General features: G+C 38.1%; 1 protein-coding gene and 1 long non-coding RNA gene across 2 annotated transcripts in view; both read right to left on the reverse strand.

Annotated features, from left to right (window-relative positions):
* The window catches only part of LOC103509341 (mothers against decapentaplegic homolog 4), a 28,424-nt gene extending 8,279 nt beyond the window's left edge, over positions 1 to 20,145 (reverse strand). Inside the window, exons 1-11 of the mRNA XM_026823718.1 lie at positions 19,950 to 20,145; positions 18,636 to 18,782; positions 17,948 to 18,073; positions 17,331 to 17,470; positions 5,207 to 5,486; positions 4,659 to 4,847; positions 3,322 to 3,501; positions 2,607 to 2,660; positions 2,174 to 2,227; positions 1,122 to 1,330; positions 949 to 1,072 (exon numbers count right to left, since the gene is read on the reverse strand). Of these exons, the coding sequence (XP_026679519.1) occupies positions 949 to 1,072; positions 1,122 to 1,330; positions 2,174 to 2,227; positions 2,607 to 2,660; positions 3,322 to 3,501; positions 4,659 to 4,847; positions 5,207 to 5,486; positions 17,331 to 17,470; positions 17,948 to 18,073; positions 18,636 to 18,782; positions 19,950 to 20,007 (1,561 nt within the window). The 5' untranslated portion in view covers positions 20,008 to 20,145. The remainder of the gene's footprint in view (positions 1 to 948; positions 1,073 to 1,121; positions 1,331 to 2,173; positions 2,228 to 2,606; positions 2,661 to 3,321; positions 3,502 to 4,658; positions 4,848 to 5,206; positions 5,487 to 17,330; positions 17,471 to 17,947; positions 18,074 to 18,635; positions 18,783 to 19,949) is intronic.
* On the reverse strand, positions 12,661 to 13,402 carry LOC113467500. The gene is made up of 2 exons (XR_003391562.1): positions 13,282 to 13,402; positions 12,661 to 13,184 (listed from the first exon to the last, which is right to left on the reverse strand). It is a non-coding gene; the product is annotated as an uncharacterized LOC113467500 (long non-coding RNA).
* Positions 20,146 to 20,777: the final 632 nt, after the last annotated feature.

A 20,777-nucleotide genomic window follows, 5' to 3' on the forward strand; every position in this document is an offset into this window, starting at 1 on the left:
TAGCGTAGTGGTCAAGACGCTCGCCTGGTAAACAGGAGGGCGTGGGTTCGATCCCAGCCGAGGCATGGAATTTGCTCGTTTTAAGGGACCTAAAGGCTTAGTTGGGCCTAAATTTTCTGAGAAAATTTCCTTTGAATAATGAGCATTTGTTCATAAAATTTCAAGCAAGGTAGACCACGACTAAGCAAGGTAGGTAGACCACGACTGAGATGGAATGATCAAATTAACAAAGATATCATCAAAAGAAATCAAAATCCCAGTCTCATTGAAAACCAACAAAAATTTAATGATAGAACTTGGTGGAGAGGTTTTGCCCCTTAATAGCTAAATTTTTTGACTTGACTTGGACTCGAACCACCAACCTCCAGATCCAGAGTCCACCACGCCAACCACTGAGGTTGGTATTTCACAAATATAATAATAACACCGTAATAAAAATAACCCTTTAAGGAAGCTCTGTTTAAGGTAGATTGGGCGTATTACTATTGGTCCGTAATTATTAAGTTATCACCCCGGTGTATAGCAGATACAAAAAGATGTCTTTTCTTTACTCTGCCATCACCATTGGGCGAAAGCTAAAGCCGCTACAACAACAACAACAATCAGAGAGAATTAATTGTTAAAATAGAATTAAAATTATATCACATTAAAAATATTATGCTAAATAAAATAACGACATTTCATTAGAAGGTTCGAATTCCGGCGGAGTTGAAGTTTTTCACCTCTGTGCTTGGAATAGCTTCGTAAGGACAATTGAGCAGCTACTTAAAACAAAGTAGCGATCAGTGGCGGCATTACCAGAGTAAAACGAAAATTTAAAGAGATGGGTGACGGTGACCATCCGGGCGATCATGTATTGCTAGCTTTTCCAGGCTCATCATTGAATATTGAATGGTGGGTAAAAACCCCCTCTACCTTAGGACAGGATGTCTTACCTGGCTCGTTCACTCTGGTCCGTACGATGTACATTGGATAAGGCTCCCAGACAGAATCTATTGCCTCCGGACGGGTCTACATAGCCATCTATGGTTACATTGGGACAGGAGGATGGCACCTTGAATGTTTCGCCCACCTGGGTATCCAGTTCAAAGTACGGTAATAAAATAGATGTGTTACCTGGCTCGTTCACTCTGGTCCGTGCGATGTACATTGGATAAGGCTCCCAGACAGAATCTATTGCCCCCGGATGGGTCTACATAGCCATCTATGGTTACATTGGGACAGGAGGATGGCACCTTGAATGTTTCGCCCACCTGGGTATCCAGTTCAAAGTATGCCACAGAGCACCAATACTCTGGAGGGGGCTGGTTAGATAGGAGACCCGAACTACCTGTGGGGGAGAAAAGACACGAGGTTTGGAGACCGCTTTCCTTAGAAAATCTTGAGACTTTGCATTTCACACTTGGCAAATTTATGATGTCATATTACACAGGATTTGTTTTTAAAAACCTTGCATAACCATTCTAATGGTTGCTCTGACATCAAAATTTTGCGAAAAGTGAAGTACAAAGTTGTAAAGTGTATGTAAGTTTCGGGAGAACAGGCAGAAGATGGGGAGAGCTATCCTTTTGTTATTTGAGGAGGGGGTTTCACACTTTGCAAATTTATGATGTCATATTACACAGGATATGTTTTTAAAAACCTTGCATAACCATTCTAATGGTTGCTCTGACATCAAAATTTTGCGAAACGTGAAGTACAAAGTTGTAAAGTGTATGTAAGTTTCGGGAGAACAGCACAGAAGATGGGGAGAGCCATCCTTTTGTTATTTGGGGAGGGGAAAAGGAAGTTAAAAAAAAAATCTCACGACTCTCCATGTTACACACAGCTTTGAAACAGTGGGATTTTTTGTTTTGTCTTCTAGTGATGTACCCCGATTCCAGAGCTTTTAATTGATGATTTACTGATTGTAACCCAGGGTAACTGATTGTAAGGGGGGGAGGGGGGGGACTAGTGATGTAAGTTAATTCATAGCTGGCAAGTGTTAGCCACGCCCTTAAGAATGTCACTGTGGTTGGTCCAGAGGGTTCATTCATAGCTGACAAGTGTTAGCCACGCCCATTAACGCAACATCAATCCATACTTATGTCCGATGCTAATACAAAGCCTTTACTCAAAGTCTCGAGGTTCAATTGAGGGAATAGAGAAATAGTGAGAAGACTGTTATACTTACTTATGTTGGTGTCATCAGGTAAAAAGAAATTGTCACTTGATTGTGAACCCGAACCTGAAAACACACAATATTATTTCTTCATAACTCTGGAATGATATAGAATTCACAGCAATCAACCTTGCCATCATTGTTATACTATAGAGTGCCACTTATAAGCCAGAAAAAATGTTCAAACAATAGTCGAACGATTCCCATTAAAAGGGAACAAGCTAACTGACATCCAATAGTTTCCCCAAAAGTACAAAATAGGTCAACACTGAAGTTTCACGCCCTTAAGAATGTCACTGTGGTTGGTCCAGAGAGTTAATTCATAGCTTGCAAGTGTTAGCCACGCCCGCTAATGCAATGTCCGATGCTAATACAAAGCCTTTACTCAAAGTCTCGAGGTTAAATTGAGGGAATAGAGAAATAGTGAGAAGACTGGTATACTTACTTATGTTGGTGTCATCAGGTAAAAAGAAATTGTCACTTGATTGTGAACCCGAACCTGAAAACACACAATTTTATTTCTTCATAACTCTGGAATGATATAGAATTCACAGCAATCAACCTTGCCATCATTGTTATACTATACCAAGTACCCATCATAGGCTATAGGTTCCTTCAGGAGTGCCACTTATAAGCCAGAAAAAATGTTCAAACAATAGTCGAACGATTCCCATTAAAATTTCAAGTAAAGTAAGCCATTTTCATTAAAATCAATGTATCACACAATTTACACAATACCAGTTCTATCTCAGAACCCCTCAATAAGTCAATACTCATTTTGCATTGCTTGATCTAGTATGATGTACTCACTCAGACTATGTTGTGGCATCCAAGAGGACAAGTCCCTGGGTTTATTAGTTCAAGTAAAGTAAGCCATTTTCATTAAAATCAATGTATCACACAATTTACACAATACCAGTTCTATCTCAGAACCCCTCTATACTCATTTTGCATTGCTTGATCTAGTATGATGTACTCACTCAGACTATGTTGTGGCATCCAAGAGGACAAGTCCCTGGGTTTATTATTTCAATTAAAGTAAGCCATTTTCATTAAAATCAATGTATCAGTATCACACAATTTACACAATACCAGTTCTATCTCAGAACCCCTCTACATATACTCATTTTGCATTGCTTGATCTAGTATTATGTACTCACTCAGACTATGTTGTGGCATCCAAGAGGACAAGTCCCTGGGTTTATTAGCCAGGGAGGGAGGAGGTGGTATTTCCTTCTTCACCTGTAGCTGCTGTTGTTGTACTGAAGAGGAGGGGGGCGGGAGAGAAGGTTGCTGGGCGGGGGAGCGGGGGTACCCATCGGGCGATACTACTGAGCTACCTATTGAATGAATAGGGGAAGCAACACAACACACAACGCTTGAGCAAACAAATTACAAACTATGAGAGCAAATAAAATTAAAAAGCCGACCAAAATCAAGCTGGTGTCTAATGGAAGTGAAAATAGAAATTAATCTTGGACCGACCGAAAACATATAAATGTAAAACTTGGCAAGAGTGGGATCGCTACGAGCAAAACTTTTACCTATTGAGTGAATAGGGGAAGCAACACAACACACAACGCTTGAGCAAACAAATTACAAACTATGAGAGCAAGTAAAATTAAAAAGCCGACCAAAATCAAGCTGGTGTCTAATAGAAGTGAAAATAGAAATTAATCTTGGACCGACCGAAAACATATAAATGTAAAACTTGGCAAGAGTGGGATCGCTACGAGCAAAACTTTCAAAAGATTACTATCACGGTAAAACAAAATAAAACTCAAAGGTACCTAATTAAAAAAAAAATTTGTTGTGTCTATTGTTCAAAACTACAAATCCGAATCAAATGAAAGCCTTTATTTAACTAGAATACAAACTGTGTTAAGTAATAGGTAGTACCACCTATAATTTGATGTTGTGAAATCTCTTTTGAGCTAAGGGAGCTAAAAATCATACGGTAACTAGGTAACTACAAATAAAATCGTTTGAAGCAAAAATAGCAATAATTAATAATGAAAATAAAACAAATCATTACAGTTATTTCAAAATGAAAACTTCCGTTCTAAAAATTGTCAATAAATCTATTAAATCCATGCTTCTACTACCTATGCATACCTGAGGGTTGTGTGTGCAGATTATACTGAGCTCGCTGTGAGGGAGGATGGTGCTGTATAGTACCTGCCTCGCCATCCACATCCATACCTCCAGTAGTAGGTAACACAGGAGCAGTACTAGTCACACCTGCACTGTACTCATCCTTAACCAGACGATTGGAACCGGACTGCAGACTCAACCCAGGATCTCTTTTGAGCTAAGGGAGCTAAAAATCATACGGTAACTACAAATAAAATCGTTTGAGCAAGATAGCAATAATTAATAATGAAAATAAAACAAATCATTACAGTTATTTCAAAATGAAAACTTTTTTCCGTTCTAAAAATTGTCAATAAATCTATTAATCCCATGCTTCTACTAGCTATGTATACTAGATGCATACCTGAGGGCTGTGTGTGCAGATTATACTGAGCTCGCTGTGAGGGAGGATGGTGCTGTATAGTACCTGCCTCTCCATCCACATCCATACCCCCAGTGGTAGGTAACACAGGAGCAGTACTGGTAACACCTGCACTGTACTCATCCTTAACCAGACGATTGGAACCGGACTGCAGACTCAACCCAGAGAGATCTGAAACAAATAATAACGTGAATAATTAATGAAAACCACTTGACTTTAAAAGAAGAAGAATAAACAACTTAAAAGAATACCCTAAATGTACATTAGTACTTACTTAAAGGGCTTTATTCAGAAAGAGTCTCTTGGAACTAAGAGCGAATCTGGCATAATGGGACTTTTTAGTCTTAGCCGACAGTATAAATAAGGTATATTAAATAAATAAAATTAAATCTGGGGTTACCATGTGCAATTTAGAACGTACATCTCGCAAGAATTCGTCAACCCGAGTTCGCGAGTCCTGGATTCAGAATTGTGTAGTAATTGTGGATTGTACTTGTGGATTCAGAATTGTGTATTCATAAAGTATTTACCTATACCAGGAGATACAACCCGCTCGTAATGATACGGATTGACGCATACAGAGTCACACTTGAGATCAAACGCGTACTGGCAGTACTTGAGATGTTTGAGCTCGTTCTTATGCAGATCAGGCCAGCGCCAGATGCGCGCATAAATGACATGCGGGAACCCTTTGCGTCCTGCAACCTGCAGCCGGCCATCCAGTGTACGTTGTATTGTCACGCACTTGCTAGGATGTGATCCGTTAGTAGTGATGGCTGTGATGAGCGAGTCCAACTCATCACGCTTCTCCTGAAAATTTGAAATGGGGAAAGGGAAAACGAATTAGTTTATGGGGACGAAAAGGTAATAAGGCAAAAAATACAAAAAAAATAAGAATGATGTTGTTGTTAGCTTAAGAATGATTTAATGTCAAGAATTGAAAATGAGGTCATTTTCTTGAGCACATCCCAATATGGCTTCAAAGGCAGGACAAGAAAAAAGGTGAATAGAGTCTGAGGACGAAAAGGTAATAACGCAAAAAATACGAAAAAATTAAGAATGATGTTGTTGTTAGATAATGTCAAGAAGTGAAAATGAGGTAATTTTCTTGAGCACATCCCAATATGGCTTCCAAGGCAGGACAAGAAAAAAGGTGAATAGAGTTCATAGGAAGATTTAAGGAACAGAGAAAAAAAATTAAGAATGATGTTGTTGTTAGCTTAAGAATGATGTAATGTCAAGAATTGAAAATGAGGTCATTTTCTTGAGCACATCCCAATATGGCTTCAAAGGCAGGACAAGAAAAAAGGTGAATAGAGTTCATAGGAAGATTTAAGGAACAGAGGAATGATGAAAAAATTATCTGTGCTTAGTCCTTTGGCAAATGTTTGTCCAAAGGGTTTTAAGCCCCAATCCTTCCCATACTGTAAGACAGGTATGTATCACGGACACAGAATACAAAATGTTGCTTGCTTTTCCCCGAGGATTTCAACCTGCTCCTCATTGTCTTAAAAAGGGTAAGTACACCAAAAGCAGCCAGAAAGAAAAAATGAAGGGGAGTTATTTATTCCCATCTTTACTTCATATTTTTTTTTTTTGACTGCGTGTAGGTGAGAGTATTGGAGCCTGACCATGTGGCCCCACCTGACTTGTACCCGGGACCTGGCGACCCGCTGGTTCCGCCACTGCTCGAGCTGGTGCTGGTGTAGCCGTTCTGATGGGGCGGGGAGACTGCACCCCCTCCCCCTGGGTTGGAACCGGCACTGGTGCTCTGCTGGGGTTGAGACGAGGCCGGCGCGGGGGGGTTGGGGACTGAAATCAGACGAGAGAGGAGGGTGGTTATGGTTAGATATTGAGATAAACACACTTACTCTCTAGGTCTCTCGCTAGCGGTCATTAAACAGGGGGTAGACTAGCAGTCTGACAGGGGCACACTTACTCTCTAGGTCTCTCGCTAGCGGTCATTAAACAGGGGGTAGACTAGCAGTCTGACAGGGGAACAAACTAACTGGTATCCGATAGTTTCCCCAAAAGTACAAAATAGGTCAACACTGAAGTTTCACGCCCTTAAGAATGTCACTGTGGTTGATCCAGAGAGTTAATTCATAGCTGGCAAGTGTTAGCCACGCCCATTAACGCAACATCAATCCATACTTATGTCCGATGCTAATACAAAGCCTTTACTCAAAGTTTCGAGGTTAAATTGAGGAAATAGAGAAATAGTGAGAAGACTGTTATACTTACTTATGTTGGTGTCATCAGGTAAAAAGAAATTGTCACTTGATTGTGAACCCGAACGCCACAATAGTGAGAGATCATACAGCCAGGGAACCTGCGAACAAGAAATTTGTTCTAGTCAGAAACTGAGCTCGTTTTATTTTGGAATGGACCCAATCGCGCAAAAAAGTTCAATGAAAAGTGTACCTCATTCATGTTTCGCAAATTTAATCAAAATCGGAACAACCGGTCGAAAGTTATCATTTTAGTAGCTTTTTTTTAAGTTTTGATACTGTAACTGATAAGGCCTTATCGTCCCGAAAGCGAAGAGAGAAGGAAGACAGGATAGGAAAAAGCCAACCGTTTCAAGAGCGGACTTTAATAATAATAATAATAATACTAATAATAATAAGGTTTATGGACATACAAATTGATTTAAAAAAAAAAGACATATGACATATTTGTGGTATGTATAATGGAAAAAAGTTCACAAATGAGAGCAAGTGTAACTGAATAAGAGACAGAAAACAAGAGAGGGAAAAATGAAGTGAGCTTCGTTTCCAACCCTTTCACATTCACAACTATTTACTATTTTACCTGAATGGCTGATAGCTTGATTGACAGGAGGTTGCTGACTGATGCTTGGGTATTGCTGAGGTGAAAGTTGATGCTGATCTGAGTGAGGGTCCATGTCAGCAGGAAGAACTCGAGAGATGCTGAGTTCACCAGAACCAGAGTTCATCACTGAAATGTTTGAACACAAATGAAGATGCTTTTCAGAGTTTGTTTGATCTGGATGACCCAAGTCAGTTTCACAAGGCATATCTCAAATCAACCTTGATTTGTATATTAAATCTATTGTCCCCCTTAATACATAATTAATGGACAAACAGCAAATGCACTACACTTGCCTTGCAGATACATACATAATCATGAGTATGGCTTTCATTTAGACACACTTTGAATAAAATTATACCAAATAATGACTGAAGAGGCATGGAAAACTTCATTAAGTTCTCCAAGTTTTTAACCTTCCTCTAAGGTCTCGTGCAAAAATAAAAGCAGGTGAAAATCCTGTATTGACTAGATAACAGCTCAAAAATAAGGTAATTATGCAGAAGTCACATCCGTGGAAAAGAAAAGCTCCTTTTTGTATTTAACCTAACCCTATAATAACACTAATCACTGCTCTATTTGTGAAAACTCCATTCTTGCATTTAACCTAACCCTATATAATAACACTGGTCACTGCTCGTTTGTGCCAGTTCCTTTGGTAGCAATATTCCACGGACGTGACTTCTGCACAAGTGCACAAGTACTCAAAAATAAAGTAACTACCTTTACTATCACAACAAGAGGGTTGAGAACTCATCATGCAGTGTTGACAAGCAGTAACTACATATCCCTTGTTAAAAATGTTGAGAAAACACCAACGAATAAGAAGTTCTTGATAAGGAGATATCTTGATCCGGAAGTATCATTAGGCTTTTTAATTACTCACACAAAGCCTTGTCCAAGAATGAGTTATGTATCTCATTTTAACAAAGAATTTTGCACACTCCAGACTACCTAGGTATAGGTTTCAAGTTTCTACTCACCATTCATATGTGACGATATCAGCATCTCTTCTTTAATATACGGACTCGAGTGTTCCATTCAAGCGAGAGTCACTAATTAGAAGGGAACATTAATTAATTAAACACAATCATTTGAGTTTAATGTTTAAAGTTGAAAAAGTTTGAAATGTGAAATTCTTCTATTCTTCTTGGATTTCAAAATATTTTTACCATCTTCGTTCAAGTTTGTAAAAATTATCCGGTGTTGCCAGATGTTTTTTTGCAAATTTTTTGGCGTATTGGAATGTAAAATTTGCAAAAGTCAATAATTAATTTTAAAATTAAAATACAATTATTGCTTAATTCCTATCACTTTAAACGCCGATTTAGCTTCAATTAGTTACATTTTAAGAAGAGAGATGTCGAAAAAACTAAAAAAGCAAATTTGCAAAAAATGACCTACCTATTGCAAAAATATTTTGGCAACACTGTAAAACAAGTTTTGGTGCATCACGTCGTGTGAAAAGGGCTTTGGTAGTTCCAAATTTGACCACAAATGGTCAAATAGCGGTAGCTTCGAGAGTCGAGAGTTTTTGAGGTTAGGATTCTCACGTGGAAAAATTTGAAATTTGAAATTTTAGAATAAAGTGAAAATCAGGAAAAACCATTTGTTTTGAGGTTAGGATTCTCACGTGGAAAAATTTGAAATTTGAAATTTTAGAATAAAGTGAAAATCAGGAAAAACCATTTGGAATTTGGATCTGTATCCAACACCTTGTTCGACCTATCTGGAGGAATCATAATCGTTCCATTGTTATCTACTCTTTAAAGTACTTCTCCCCATTATTTATTGATAAGGATCAAAATGGTAAGTTATCAGTCAACTCACACACAGGTACTTCCATTAAAACATTGCCTACATTTCATGGGCTATGGACCATGGTAGGGCTTCAGAAAAGCCAAAGAGAAACAGGACTGATAACTGGCCTGTGGTCTGTTCCATGAATGACTGTGCACTCCCTACTCCTCTGATTCCACTCTATGTACAGCCTGTGTGTGGAGTGAGGACTGTGAGGAGTCATCTGTGGCACAGGCTACGTAACTCATTGATACCTATGTCTACCATCTCATGTTGGAGCTTTTGTTGACACTGATGAATCTCCATGCAGGCTCAGCCGAGCCTGAGCCTTGAAACAAACATGCCAAGATATGACCATAGACACAATTAGAAGCATCATACCATTAGTACTGTTACTTGTGTGAGATAGAGTGGACAAGGGCCTGAATACTTGACTATTGAACTATCAGAATGCCATATTTGGTAATTTAGGTAATTATGCAGAAGTTACATCCGTGAAAAAGAAAAGCTCCTTTTTGTATTTAGTGGTATGTTTTCACATTTGATTTTCTTATTGCAGGTTAAAAAGAAGAAGACTCTGGCTAAGAAATTCAAAGTGAGCAATGTGAAAATAAAAAACAAGACCAAAACCAAGCTTATGAAAGCTGGCAAGTTAAAGAAGACCAAACCTAAGAAACTTGTTCACCGTAAGAAGAAAGAGCTTCCAAGCACAATTGAAGAAGTACAGCCTGAAGATGATCAGACATTGGTAGATATGATTGATGAAACTGACCTGGCATATTTGCTGAGACCGGACATAGCCAAGAGTTACAGTTTACTTCAGTCTCTCAGGAACAAAAGGTTGGTTGGTATCTATTAATGTTGTCTTGAAGTTATGTAAACTAACAGCACTCTGAATGCACCAATTCCTCATTCATTACTGAAGTTAAGTAGTATTGTACATGGTTGATATCTAGATGAGTAAACATCTATTACAAGATGTGCTGCTACTTTGGGGTGCTTTCACCTTTGTGAAGACAAGGCTGCCTCTCACATGCCAAAAGAAATCTAGATGAGTAAACATCTATTACAAGATGTGCTGCTACTTTGGGGTGCTTTCACCTTTGTGAAGACAAGGCTGCCTCTCACATGCCAAAAGAATGGTCCTGCCATGGAAGCCAGCCAAGATATTGTAGAAAAATACTGGGATGCTTGGGGAAGAATGGCCTAATAGTCAATACCTTCTGCATTTGTAAATAACAACAGAACTAATATAAAAATAAAGATACCTAAATATAATTTGTTTCTTCTTTCAGTGAGAAATCTGAACCTCGTAGAAAGAGGCAGAAAGTGAAGAACAATGAAGAAGAGAAAGAATTGACAAACTTTGAGGGTGAATATGAGAAGACGAGAGAAGAAGATGAGGCATACCAGCATACACAGAAGAAACTTCTCCCAATTAAAACAAAGACAGGACTCATTGATAGAACCATGGAAAGACCTGAAGGTACACACTTCCTCTTTCCTTATCTATTATCTTGCTAATTTTTCCATTGTATCTATCCTTCTCTTAAAAAAAAAAAAAAAAAAAAAAATGATAGTTCATGTACATTGTACCTACTAGGAATTGAACAGAATATGCCTTGAAGTTTAATGTTTTTTAGAGCCCTAATCTGACTTAAGTAACACCCACTCCTACGGAGCTCCAAAGTCCAAAATTAGCAAATGTTTGTCCAAAGGGTTTTAAGCCCCAATCCTTCCAACACTGTAAGACAGGTATGTATCATGGACACAGAAAACAAAATGTTGCTTGCTTTTCCCAAGGATTTCAACCTGCTCCTCATTGTCTTTAAAAAGGGTAAGTACACCCAAAAACAGCAAAAAAAAAAAAAAAGAAGTTTAATGTTTTTTAGAGCCCTAATCTGACTTAAGTAACACCCACTCCTACGGAGCTCCAAAGTCCAAAATTTTATGTGCTATCATCCTTTAGGTAGGCATTTAACGTTTTTACCAAATTTTATTAAAATTAGGAAACCATTCCCAGAGCTAATTTGGAAATGGACAAGCTAGAAGAAAAAAAAATGTTGAGTTGAAACTTAGAACTCTTTTCATTTTTTCAATTGCTTTCCTCTTTCAGATTTGGATCTGGAGAAGAACGAGAAGTACATTCGTAAGAAGAAGGAGAAGAAGAAGAAAGGAGATGGGAAGAAAAAAAAAATGTTGAGTTGAAACTTAGAACTCTTTTCATTTGTTCAATTGCTTTCCTCTTTCAGATTTGGATCTGGAGAAGAACGAGAAGTACATTCGTAAGAAGAAGGAGAAGAAGAAGAAAGGAGATGAAGAGGAAGAAGACAATGAACATGAGGAGGAGAAGGAGCCGGTGACAGACTATCTGGAAGGACAACGCAAGGAATATCTCGAGGATGAAGAACCGGTGACAACGGCACAGTTGATGGCATCACGGGAGGGAGTTATTCAGAAGTATAAGTTCAAGATTGGTATCCTTGCTAGTGGACTGCTGGAGAATCCAGAGGAAAAGGTAAACTAACATGAGGGGATCTCTTGTTCAGTACTTGATAACTGAGAACTTCTTAAACTTTTTTATTGTTATTATTAAAACACATTCTGGATTTACTTTTTTTTTTTAAATGATCGGTATAAAATGGGTGAAAAACTATGACTCTGTTGGAAATCAAAACAGGACCTCTGGTGTGTGCTAAACAAAATTTGATACCCACTCGGCCACAGAGGTCCCTATTGTTTTGTTACTCATTAATTTACCTATTAAGTATGTATTATTTGATGTACTGTTTGTTTCCTTAAATCAAGAACCTAATAAAAGTGTTGATAACTTTACTTCTTTGTTTCCTTAGATTAAGAACTTGAAACTTCTACTGGATATCATGAGAAGCAGGGATCCAGAGCTCAGAGTTACAGTCAAGAAACTAGTTACTCTCTCACTACTAGAGATATTCAAGGATCTTCTGCCCAGTTATGCCATCAAACATCACAATGCTCCCGGAACCAAATGTAAGAGTCTTACTTAGTATCTATCCTAATCCCCCCTCATAAGATGATGGGTGAGATAGATTTTATTTGGTGGATCAACCCAAGACCACTACAAAATATTTGCAATTTAAAATATGATTTTGTTTGTTTGGTTTTTTTTTTTTTTTTTTTTTTAATTAGGTACCAAAAAAATGAAATATACCTAATCTGTAGTCCAAAACTTACCAAGAAGAGAAGCTGTAGCTCATTTTAGGCTGGTCATTGGGCATGACTGTTTGACTCAACATCTGCATAAAACCATGCTACCTGTCAGTGATGATTGATAGGAAGCATAGTGCTATGGATATTGTACTGGAAGAATATGTGCAGGAGAGATTTGAATCAGTGGATGCTACCATGCTACCTGTCAGTGATGATTGATAGGAAGCATAGTGCTATGGATATTGTACTGGAAGAATATGTGCAGGAGAGATTTGAATCAGTGGATGCTACCATGCTACCTGTCAGTGATGATTGATAGGAAGCATAGTGCTATGGATATTGTACTGGAAGAATATGTGCAGGAGAGATTTGAATCAGTGGATGCTACCATGCTACCTGTCAGTGATGATTGATAGGAAGCATAGTGCTATGGATATTGTACTGGAAGAATATGTGCAGGAGAGATTTGAATCAGTGGATGCTACCATGCTACCTGTCAGTGATGATTGATAGGAAGCATAGTGCTATGGATATTGTACTGGAAGAATATGTGCAGGAGAGATTTGAATCAGTGGATGCTACCATGCTACCTGTCAGTGATGATTGATAGGAAGCATAGTGCTATGGATATTGTACTGGAAGAATATGTGCAGGAGAGATTTGAATCAGTGGATGCTACCATGCTACCTGTCAGTGATGATTGATAGGAAGCATAGTGCTATGGATATTGTACTGGAAGAATATGTGCAGGAGAGATTTGAATCAGTGGATGCTACCATGCTACCTGTCAGTGATGATTGAGAGGAAGCTAAACTATTGGTAATAGATCAGTTGCGCTCATTTGGGTGATGTTTCAAAGTCATAGAGCAGGAAAAATGAGGACCAACGGAATTTTTCTTTTTCTTCTACCAAACTGTAAGTATGCCTACTTCATTATTTTCTTTGCTTTTTTTGATATCTTGATGGGATATTGGCTACTAACTTTCTTATAGTATTTTTGTACTATAATAATAAAAACTGGACACCACATGTACGAAAACCTTTGAACCAATCAGAAGGCACCATTGTGACGTGTTCTTTGATCATACAATATGATGTCGCCAGATTGAACAGGTTATTTTCTGAAGATTTGTAAAGGCAGATTCGATGATGTAGTGCAGATGTGGCAACACTGTACTCGGGGGGTGTATGGTTGACTCTCTTTCAATTTAAGCAACAGCCAAACAGCACTCTAAATCGCGTGTTTTACGAACTTGTTCTATTCTAATTTATTTATTTTACAATAAACGGGATAGACCCTATGCTACCTAGATTACATTATTATTATTATTTTTTTTTTTTTTAATTTTTTTAGTCTAAGGTCGGGTCTATGGTTGACTCTCTTTTAATTTAAGCAGCAGCCAAACAGCACTGTAAATCGCGTGATTTACGAACAGGATGAATTTTAAACAGATAAGGTTCGTTCTGGGAACGGCTAACTTTCACTCCTAAACAGATAAGGTCCGTTCTCGGAACGGCTAACTTTCACTCCTAAACAGATAAGGTTCGTTCTGGGAACGGCTAACTTTTACTCCTAAACAGATAAGGTCCGTTCTCGGAACGGCTAACTTTCACTCCTAAACAGATAAGGTTCGTTCTCGGAACGGCTAACTTTCACTCCTAAACAGATGAGGTTCGTTCTCGGAACGGCTAACTTTCACTCCTAAACAGATGAGGTTCGTTCTGGGAACGGCTAACTTTCACCCCCTTCTGTCCTGTCTTCCTTCTTCTCTTAGATTTCGGGACTATAATATCTCCGTTGTTACTCCTCTATCAAACCTCTTGGGGAGGGGGAATCCCATCCCTTTTCTAATCATATTTTGAACTCGATAATGCCCTTGCTCCCCCAAGAGCTGACCTGTTAACCCGGCCAATTATCTATTCTATTCTAATTATTGAATAATTCTGTTACACACATTGTACATCCTATCAATCAATATAAAGGGATTTTTAACTGTGGTAAGCATATTTAAATGCTTGTCACAAATATCGTTTCCCGATTATTACACCTAGATAAATTTCATGACTTGACTTTGACTCGAACCACCAACCTCCAGATTGACGGTCAAATGCGTCAACAACTGCACCAATGAGGTTGGTTTCCTATCAATCAATATTAGGTAGTAATCCCTTAGTATAATTTATTCTAATCTACTGTATTACACGTGTTCTATTCTTAGTCTAATGTTTCCAAGCCAGCCTAGTTAGCTTAGTTGTTAGTTGGTAGTGCGTCTGCCTTGTAAGCGCTAGGCCGCGGATTCGATTCCCGCCCGGGGCGGATTTTATCCTGATGGGATAATGTTCGTTCTCGGAACGGCTGGCTTTCTCCTGTCCTGTCTTTCTTCTCTCTTCGATTTCGGGACGATAAGACCATAGCAGTTACAGTTCCCTCTGTCAAACCTCTTTTTAAAAAAAATGTTTCCAATTCTATTATACAGATAGTACGTCGTATCAATCAACTGGTCAAGGCGAGAGCTCGATCTCATCCTGAGATCATCTCCGTGCTCCTTTCACTCCGCATCAAGGATATCAATCTGGACAAGGAGAAGGAAGAGGAACTCAAGAAGAAACGCTTCATGACCAGACAGGAGAAACTCATCCGCATGTCACGTCGGGAACATGATATTAAATTCCCATTTTTAGCCCGTCCTTCCTTTATTATTACGATAGTAATAAAAAAAGGTATAGTAGACGGACGGGCTATTGTATTCGCTTCGGTGTCGTCTGTCTGTGTGTCTGTCCCCATAGAACTTGTTTTATTTGACTATGAGGTCGGCGTTTTTTGTTCTAGCCTCTTAATCAGCCATAGGGTGATCGCTTTTGGGCTGACATTTGGTTTTGGCTACAAAATTTTACGAGTGGATGTCCTTCGCACTCAACCTTTGCTATTTCTTTAGCTAGGGAAATTTCAGATATCTTCCCTCTTTAGGGTCTCCTAGCCCGACTATTTATTTGACCATACTATTAAACGATAAAAACGAACCTTGATGTAAGCACTAGGGTAGATCTTGTGTACAGCATCACCAGGGGCTCTGCCTGCCTCTCTATCCAAATAGTAAGATTATCTTCCCTCTTTAGGGTCTCCTAGCCCGACTATTTATTTGACCATACTATTAAACGATAAATACTAACCTTGATGTAAGCACTAGGGTAGATCTTGTGTACAGCATCACCAGGGGCTCTGCCTGCCTCTCTATCCAAATAGTAAGACTGTACAAACACAGAGTGGTCACTCAGACAATGTAACCATACATCCCCTTCCCCTCGGAGGTCTAGCTGTACTCCCTTGCCTATGTGAAGTCTGAAATTAAAACAGAAACAATAAAATTTATAAACGGACTGCCCAAAGTTTGGGTTATGGCAGAGGACGTGGGACGATATTCCCAACAACAAACTCAAGAGAATAAAACCGAAAATCGAGGAGTGGCCATCCAGTCAAAGGAGCGCCAGGATGGAGGAGGTGGTGCTCACGAGGCTCAGGATTGGCCACATAAATCCAGCTGTACTCCCTTGCCTATGTGAAGTCTGAAATAAAAGAAAAATATCTCATTATTATTATTATATAACACTTTATTAGGATTTTACAATATGTAGCAAAGCAAAATTAAATACCAAATGATAACAGATTAACAAATGAAAACGAAAATTAAATAAATAAATAAAAACATAAATAAAAGAAGAAAATATTGAAAAATCCTAACTCAGGGGGCGGGATTAATGCCTAGGGCATTCTCGTCTCATTAGTTAAGTTTTTACACGGCTCTGTGCTTGGAATACGAAGTGCAAACAGAGGAGAGGACAATTGAGTAGCTACTTAGATCAAGTAAGCCCCCACCTCTGTGGCCGAGTGGTCAAGAGCACTGACTCTCAACCTGGAGGTGCTGGGTTCAAATCCCGGCCAGGGCGGAAATTTTGACCCCCTCACACATGCCCACATCCGCTCCTCTTTGCCCTCACCTCCCTCCCTATCTGACGATGTTGAAGGGGTTCATGCTCTATTCCTATACTTCAAAACCCTCAATCTATACAACCTAATATAACCTAGGGATATCAGCGTGAACGACCTACTGCCCGTAGAGTTAAAGCACTTTAAAGAGAAAAAAAAAAAAGTTTGGGTTGCCATAACGACACAAGAGACTCATCAGAGAGAATGGTCTGGCTGGCTAGGGGACGTTAAACAGAGAGTAGACTGGTCTGGCTAGGGGACTATAAACAGGGAGTAGACTAGCGTCTGGCTGTGGGACTATAAACAGGGAGGAGAACAGCTAACCCTAACCAGCCTAGCTAGCTGGCAGTATCAAAGGGGAAAAAATTAAGAATGATGTTGTTGTTAGCTAATGTCAAGAATTGAAAATGAGGTGATTTTCTTGAGCACATCCCAATATGGCTTCCAAGGCAGGACAAGAAAAAAGGTGAATAGAGTTCATAGGAAGATTTAAGGAACAGAGAGGAATGATGAAAAAATTATCTGTGCATAGTCCTTCGGCAAATGTTTGTCCAAAGGGTTTTAAGCCCCAATCCTTCCCACACTGTAAGACAGGTATGTATCATGGACACAGAAAACAAAATCTTGCTTGCTTTTCCCAAGGATTTCAACCTGCTCCTCATTGTCTTTAAAAAGGGTAAGTACACCCAAAAACAGCAAAAAAAAAATGAAGGGGAGTTATTTATTCCCATCTTCACTTCATTTTTGTGGTCTGTTGGGAAATATGGGAGCGGATGCATTTAAAGTGCTGCTGCCACTAGCTGAGCTAAAAATTATTCAACAGTAAGTTGTTTGTGTAGAAAACACACCTTTAGTTTCTTGACCAAACTCTCGATGGCTCTCTTGGCAAATCCCTCAGATTCCCAGCCTTGCCGATGACACATCAGACTATGTACAATACTGAGACAGGCATCAGCTGATGTAGGAGCACTCGTGCTGCTGCCTAGAACTGAAAATACAAAATACACTCGGAATGAATATTGAGAGCCCTTACATTTTCACTTGGAAGGGTGTAGTAAATTAGTTCCCAAATTTAACTTTTTTTTTTCAAGTACCTTATCTACCTAGGTACATAGTATTTTTACAATATTAATAGTACAGAACAGAGGAAGAAAAAAATAAATGAATGTTGAAATTTTCTGACCTGAGTGTGAAGGTTTGAAGGGTGTAGTAAATTAGTTCCCAAATTTTACTTTTTTTTTTTCAAGTACCTTATCTACCTAAGTACAGTCATAGTATTTTTACAATATTAATAGTACAGAACAGAGGAAGAAAAAAATAAGGAAGGGTGTAGTAAATTAGTTCCCAAATTTTACTTTTTTTTTTCAAGTACCTTATCTACCTAAGTACAGTCATAGTATTTTTACAATATTAATAGTACAGAACAGAGGAAGAAAAAAATAAATGAATGTTGAAATTTTCTGACCTGAGTGTGAAGGTTGACTGAGAGGTGGATACTGAGTAGGATTCTGATGTTGTCCGTCATTGTGTTCCATGTCATTGGGTAGACCTCTTGATGTCACAGGTAATACACTTGTATTACTGTTCATAACTGGAAAAATAAGTAAATAGGAAAGAGCTAGAAAGGAGAAGGAAATCAGTAGGTATTTCACTACCTTTATCCATTCTGAAAAGAGCCTGCTACATTCAACTTGTTTCTCAAAGCTTAGCATGGCCACAAGCCATATATTTTATTTAATTTTTACTCACATGGTATAGGTAGGTACACAAATTGGGGTTGGGGGGATAATCTAGGTTTATGGACATACAACTTTTTTTTTTTTTTTTAAGACATATGACATATTTGTGGTACCTATGTATAATGGAAAAAAAGTTCACAAATGAGAGCAAGTGTAACTGAATGAGAGACAGAAAACAAGAGAGGGAAAAATGAAGGAACAGAGAAAGTGAGCTTTGTTTCCAACCCTTTCACATTCACAAAAGACATATGACATATTTGTGGTACCTATGTATAATGGAAAAAAAGTTCACTAATGAGAGCAAGTGTAAGTAACTGAATGAGAGACAGAAAACAAGAGAGGGAAAAATGAAGGAACAGAGAAAGTGAGCTTTGTTTCCAACCCTTTCACATTCACAACTATTTACTATTTTACCTGAATGGCTGATAGCTTGATTGACAGGAGGTTGCTGACTGATGCTCGAGTATTGCTGAGGTGAAAGTTGATGCTGATCTGAGTGAGGGTCCATGTCAGCGGGAAGAACTCGAGAGATGCTGAGTTCACCAGAACCAGAGTTCATCACTGAAATGTTCGAACACAAATGAAGATGCTTTTCAGAGTTTGTTTGATCTGGATGACCCAAGTCAGTTTCACAAGGCATATCTCAAATCAACCTTGATTTGTATATTAAATCTATTGTCCCCCTTAATACATAATTATTGGACAAACAGCAAATGCACTACCTGCTTTGCAGGTACATACATAATCATGAGTATGGCTTTCATTTAGACACACTTTGAATAAAATTATACCAAATAATGACTGAAGAGGCATGGAAAACTTCATTAAGTTCTCCAAGTTTTTAACCTTCCTCTAAGGTCTTGTGCAAAAATAAAAGCAGGTAAAAATCCTGTATTGACTAGATAACAGCTCAAAAATAAGGTAATTATGCAGAGCTTCCTCTAAGGTCTTGTGCAAAAATAAAAGCAGGTAAAAATCCTGTATTGACTAGATAACAGCTCAAAAATAAGGTAATTATGCAGAAGTCACGTCCGTGGAAAAGAAAAGCTCCTTTTTGTATCTAACCTAACCCTATATTTTTATTATTATTATTTAAACAGGTCTTAATTATTGTTCCATAAATGTAATGTTATTACCAATCAAATATATAAGACCTTGTTTAGACTGATTATTATTTAAACAGGTCTTAATTATTGTTCCATAAATGTAATGTTATTACCAATCAAATATATAAGACCTTGTTTAGACTGCAAGAGTAAAGAGACTTTTCAGTCCTATGCTGGTAGTATAAACAAGGTATATTCTATTCTATAATAACACTAATCACTGCTCTAATTGTGAAAACTCCTTTTTGCATTTAACCTAACCCTATAATAACACTGGTCACTGCTCGTTTGTGCCAGTTCCTTTGGTAGCAATATTCCACGGACATGACTTCTGCACAAGTACTCAAAAATAAAGTAACTACCTTTACTATCACAACAAGAGGGTTGAGAACTCATCATGCAGTGTTGACAAGCAGTAACTACATATCCCTTGTTAAAAATGTTGAGAAAACACCAACGAATAAGAAGTTCTTGATAAGGAGATATCTTGATCCGGAAGTATCATTAGGCTTTTTAATTACTCACACAAAGCCTTGTCCAAGAATGAGTTATGTATCTCATTTTAACAAAGAATTTTGCACACTCCAGACTACCTAGGTATAGGTTTCAAGTTTCTACTCACCATTCATATGTGACGATATCAGCATCTCTTCTTTAATATACGGACTCGAGTGTTCCATTCAAGCGAGAGTCACTAATTAGAAGGGAACATTAATTAATTAAACACAATCATTTGAGTTTAATGTTTAAAGTTGAAAAAGTTTGAAATGTGAAATTCTTCTATTCTTCTTGGATTTCAAAATATTTTTACCATCTTCGTTCAAGTTTGCAAAAATTATCCGGTGTTGCCAGATGTTTTTTTGCAAATTTTTTGGCGTATTGGAATGTAAAATTTGCAAAAGTCAATAATTAATTTTAAAATTAAAATACAATTATTGCTTAATTCCTATCACTTTAAACGCCGATTTAGCTTCAATTAGTTACATTTTAAGAAGAGAGATGTCGAAAAAACTAAAAAAGCAAATTTGCAATTGGTGAAATCCACCATTATTGTTTATTCCTATCACTTTAAACGCCGATTTAGCTTCAATTAGTTACATTTTAAGAAGAGAGATGTCGAAAAAACTAAAAAAGCAAATTTGCAAAAAATGACCTACCTATTGCAAAAATATTTTGGCAACACTGTAAAACAAGTTTTGGTGCATCACGTCGTGTGAAAAGGGCTTTGGTAGTTCCAAATTTGACCACAAATGGTCAAATAGCGGTAGCTTCGAGAGTTTTTTGAGGTTAGGATTCTCACGTGGAAAAATTTGAAATTTGAAATTTTAGAATAAAGTGAAAATCAGGAAAAACCATTTGGATCCATCATCCAACACCTTGTTCGGCCTATCTGGAGTCTGGAGGAATCATAATCGTTCCATTGTTATCTCCTCTTTAAAGTACTTCTCCC

Source organism: Diaphorina citri, unplaced genomic scaffold (genome assembly GCF_000475195.1).
Source record: "Diaphorina citri unplaced genomic scaffold, Diaci psyllid genome assembly version 1.1 scaffold489, whole genome shotgun sequence".
Classification (NCBI taxonomy): domain Eukaryota; kingdom Metazoa; phylum Arthropoda; class Insecta; order Hemiptera; family Psyllidae; genus Diaphorina; species Diaphorina citri.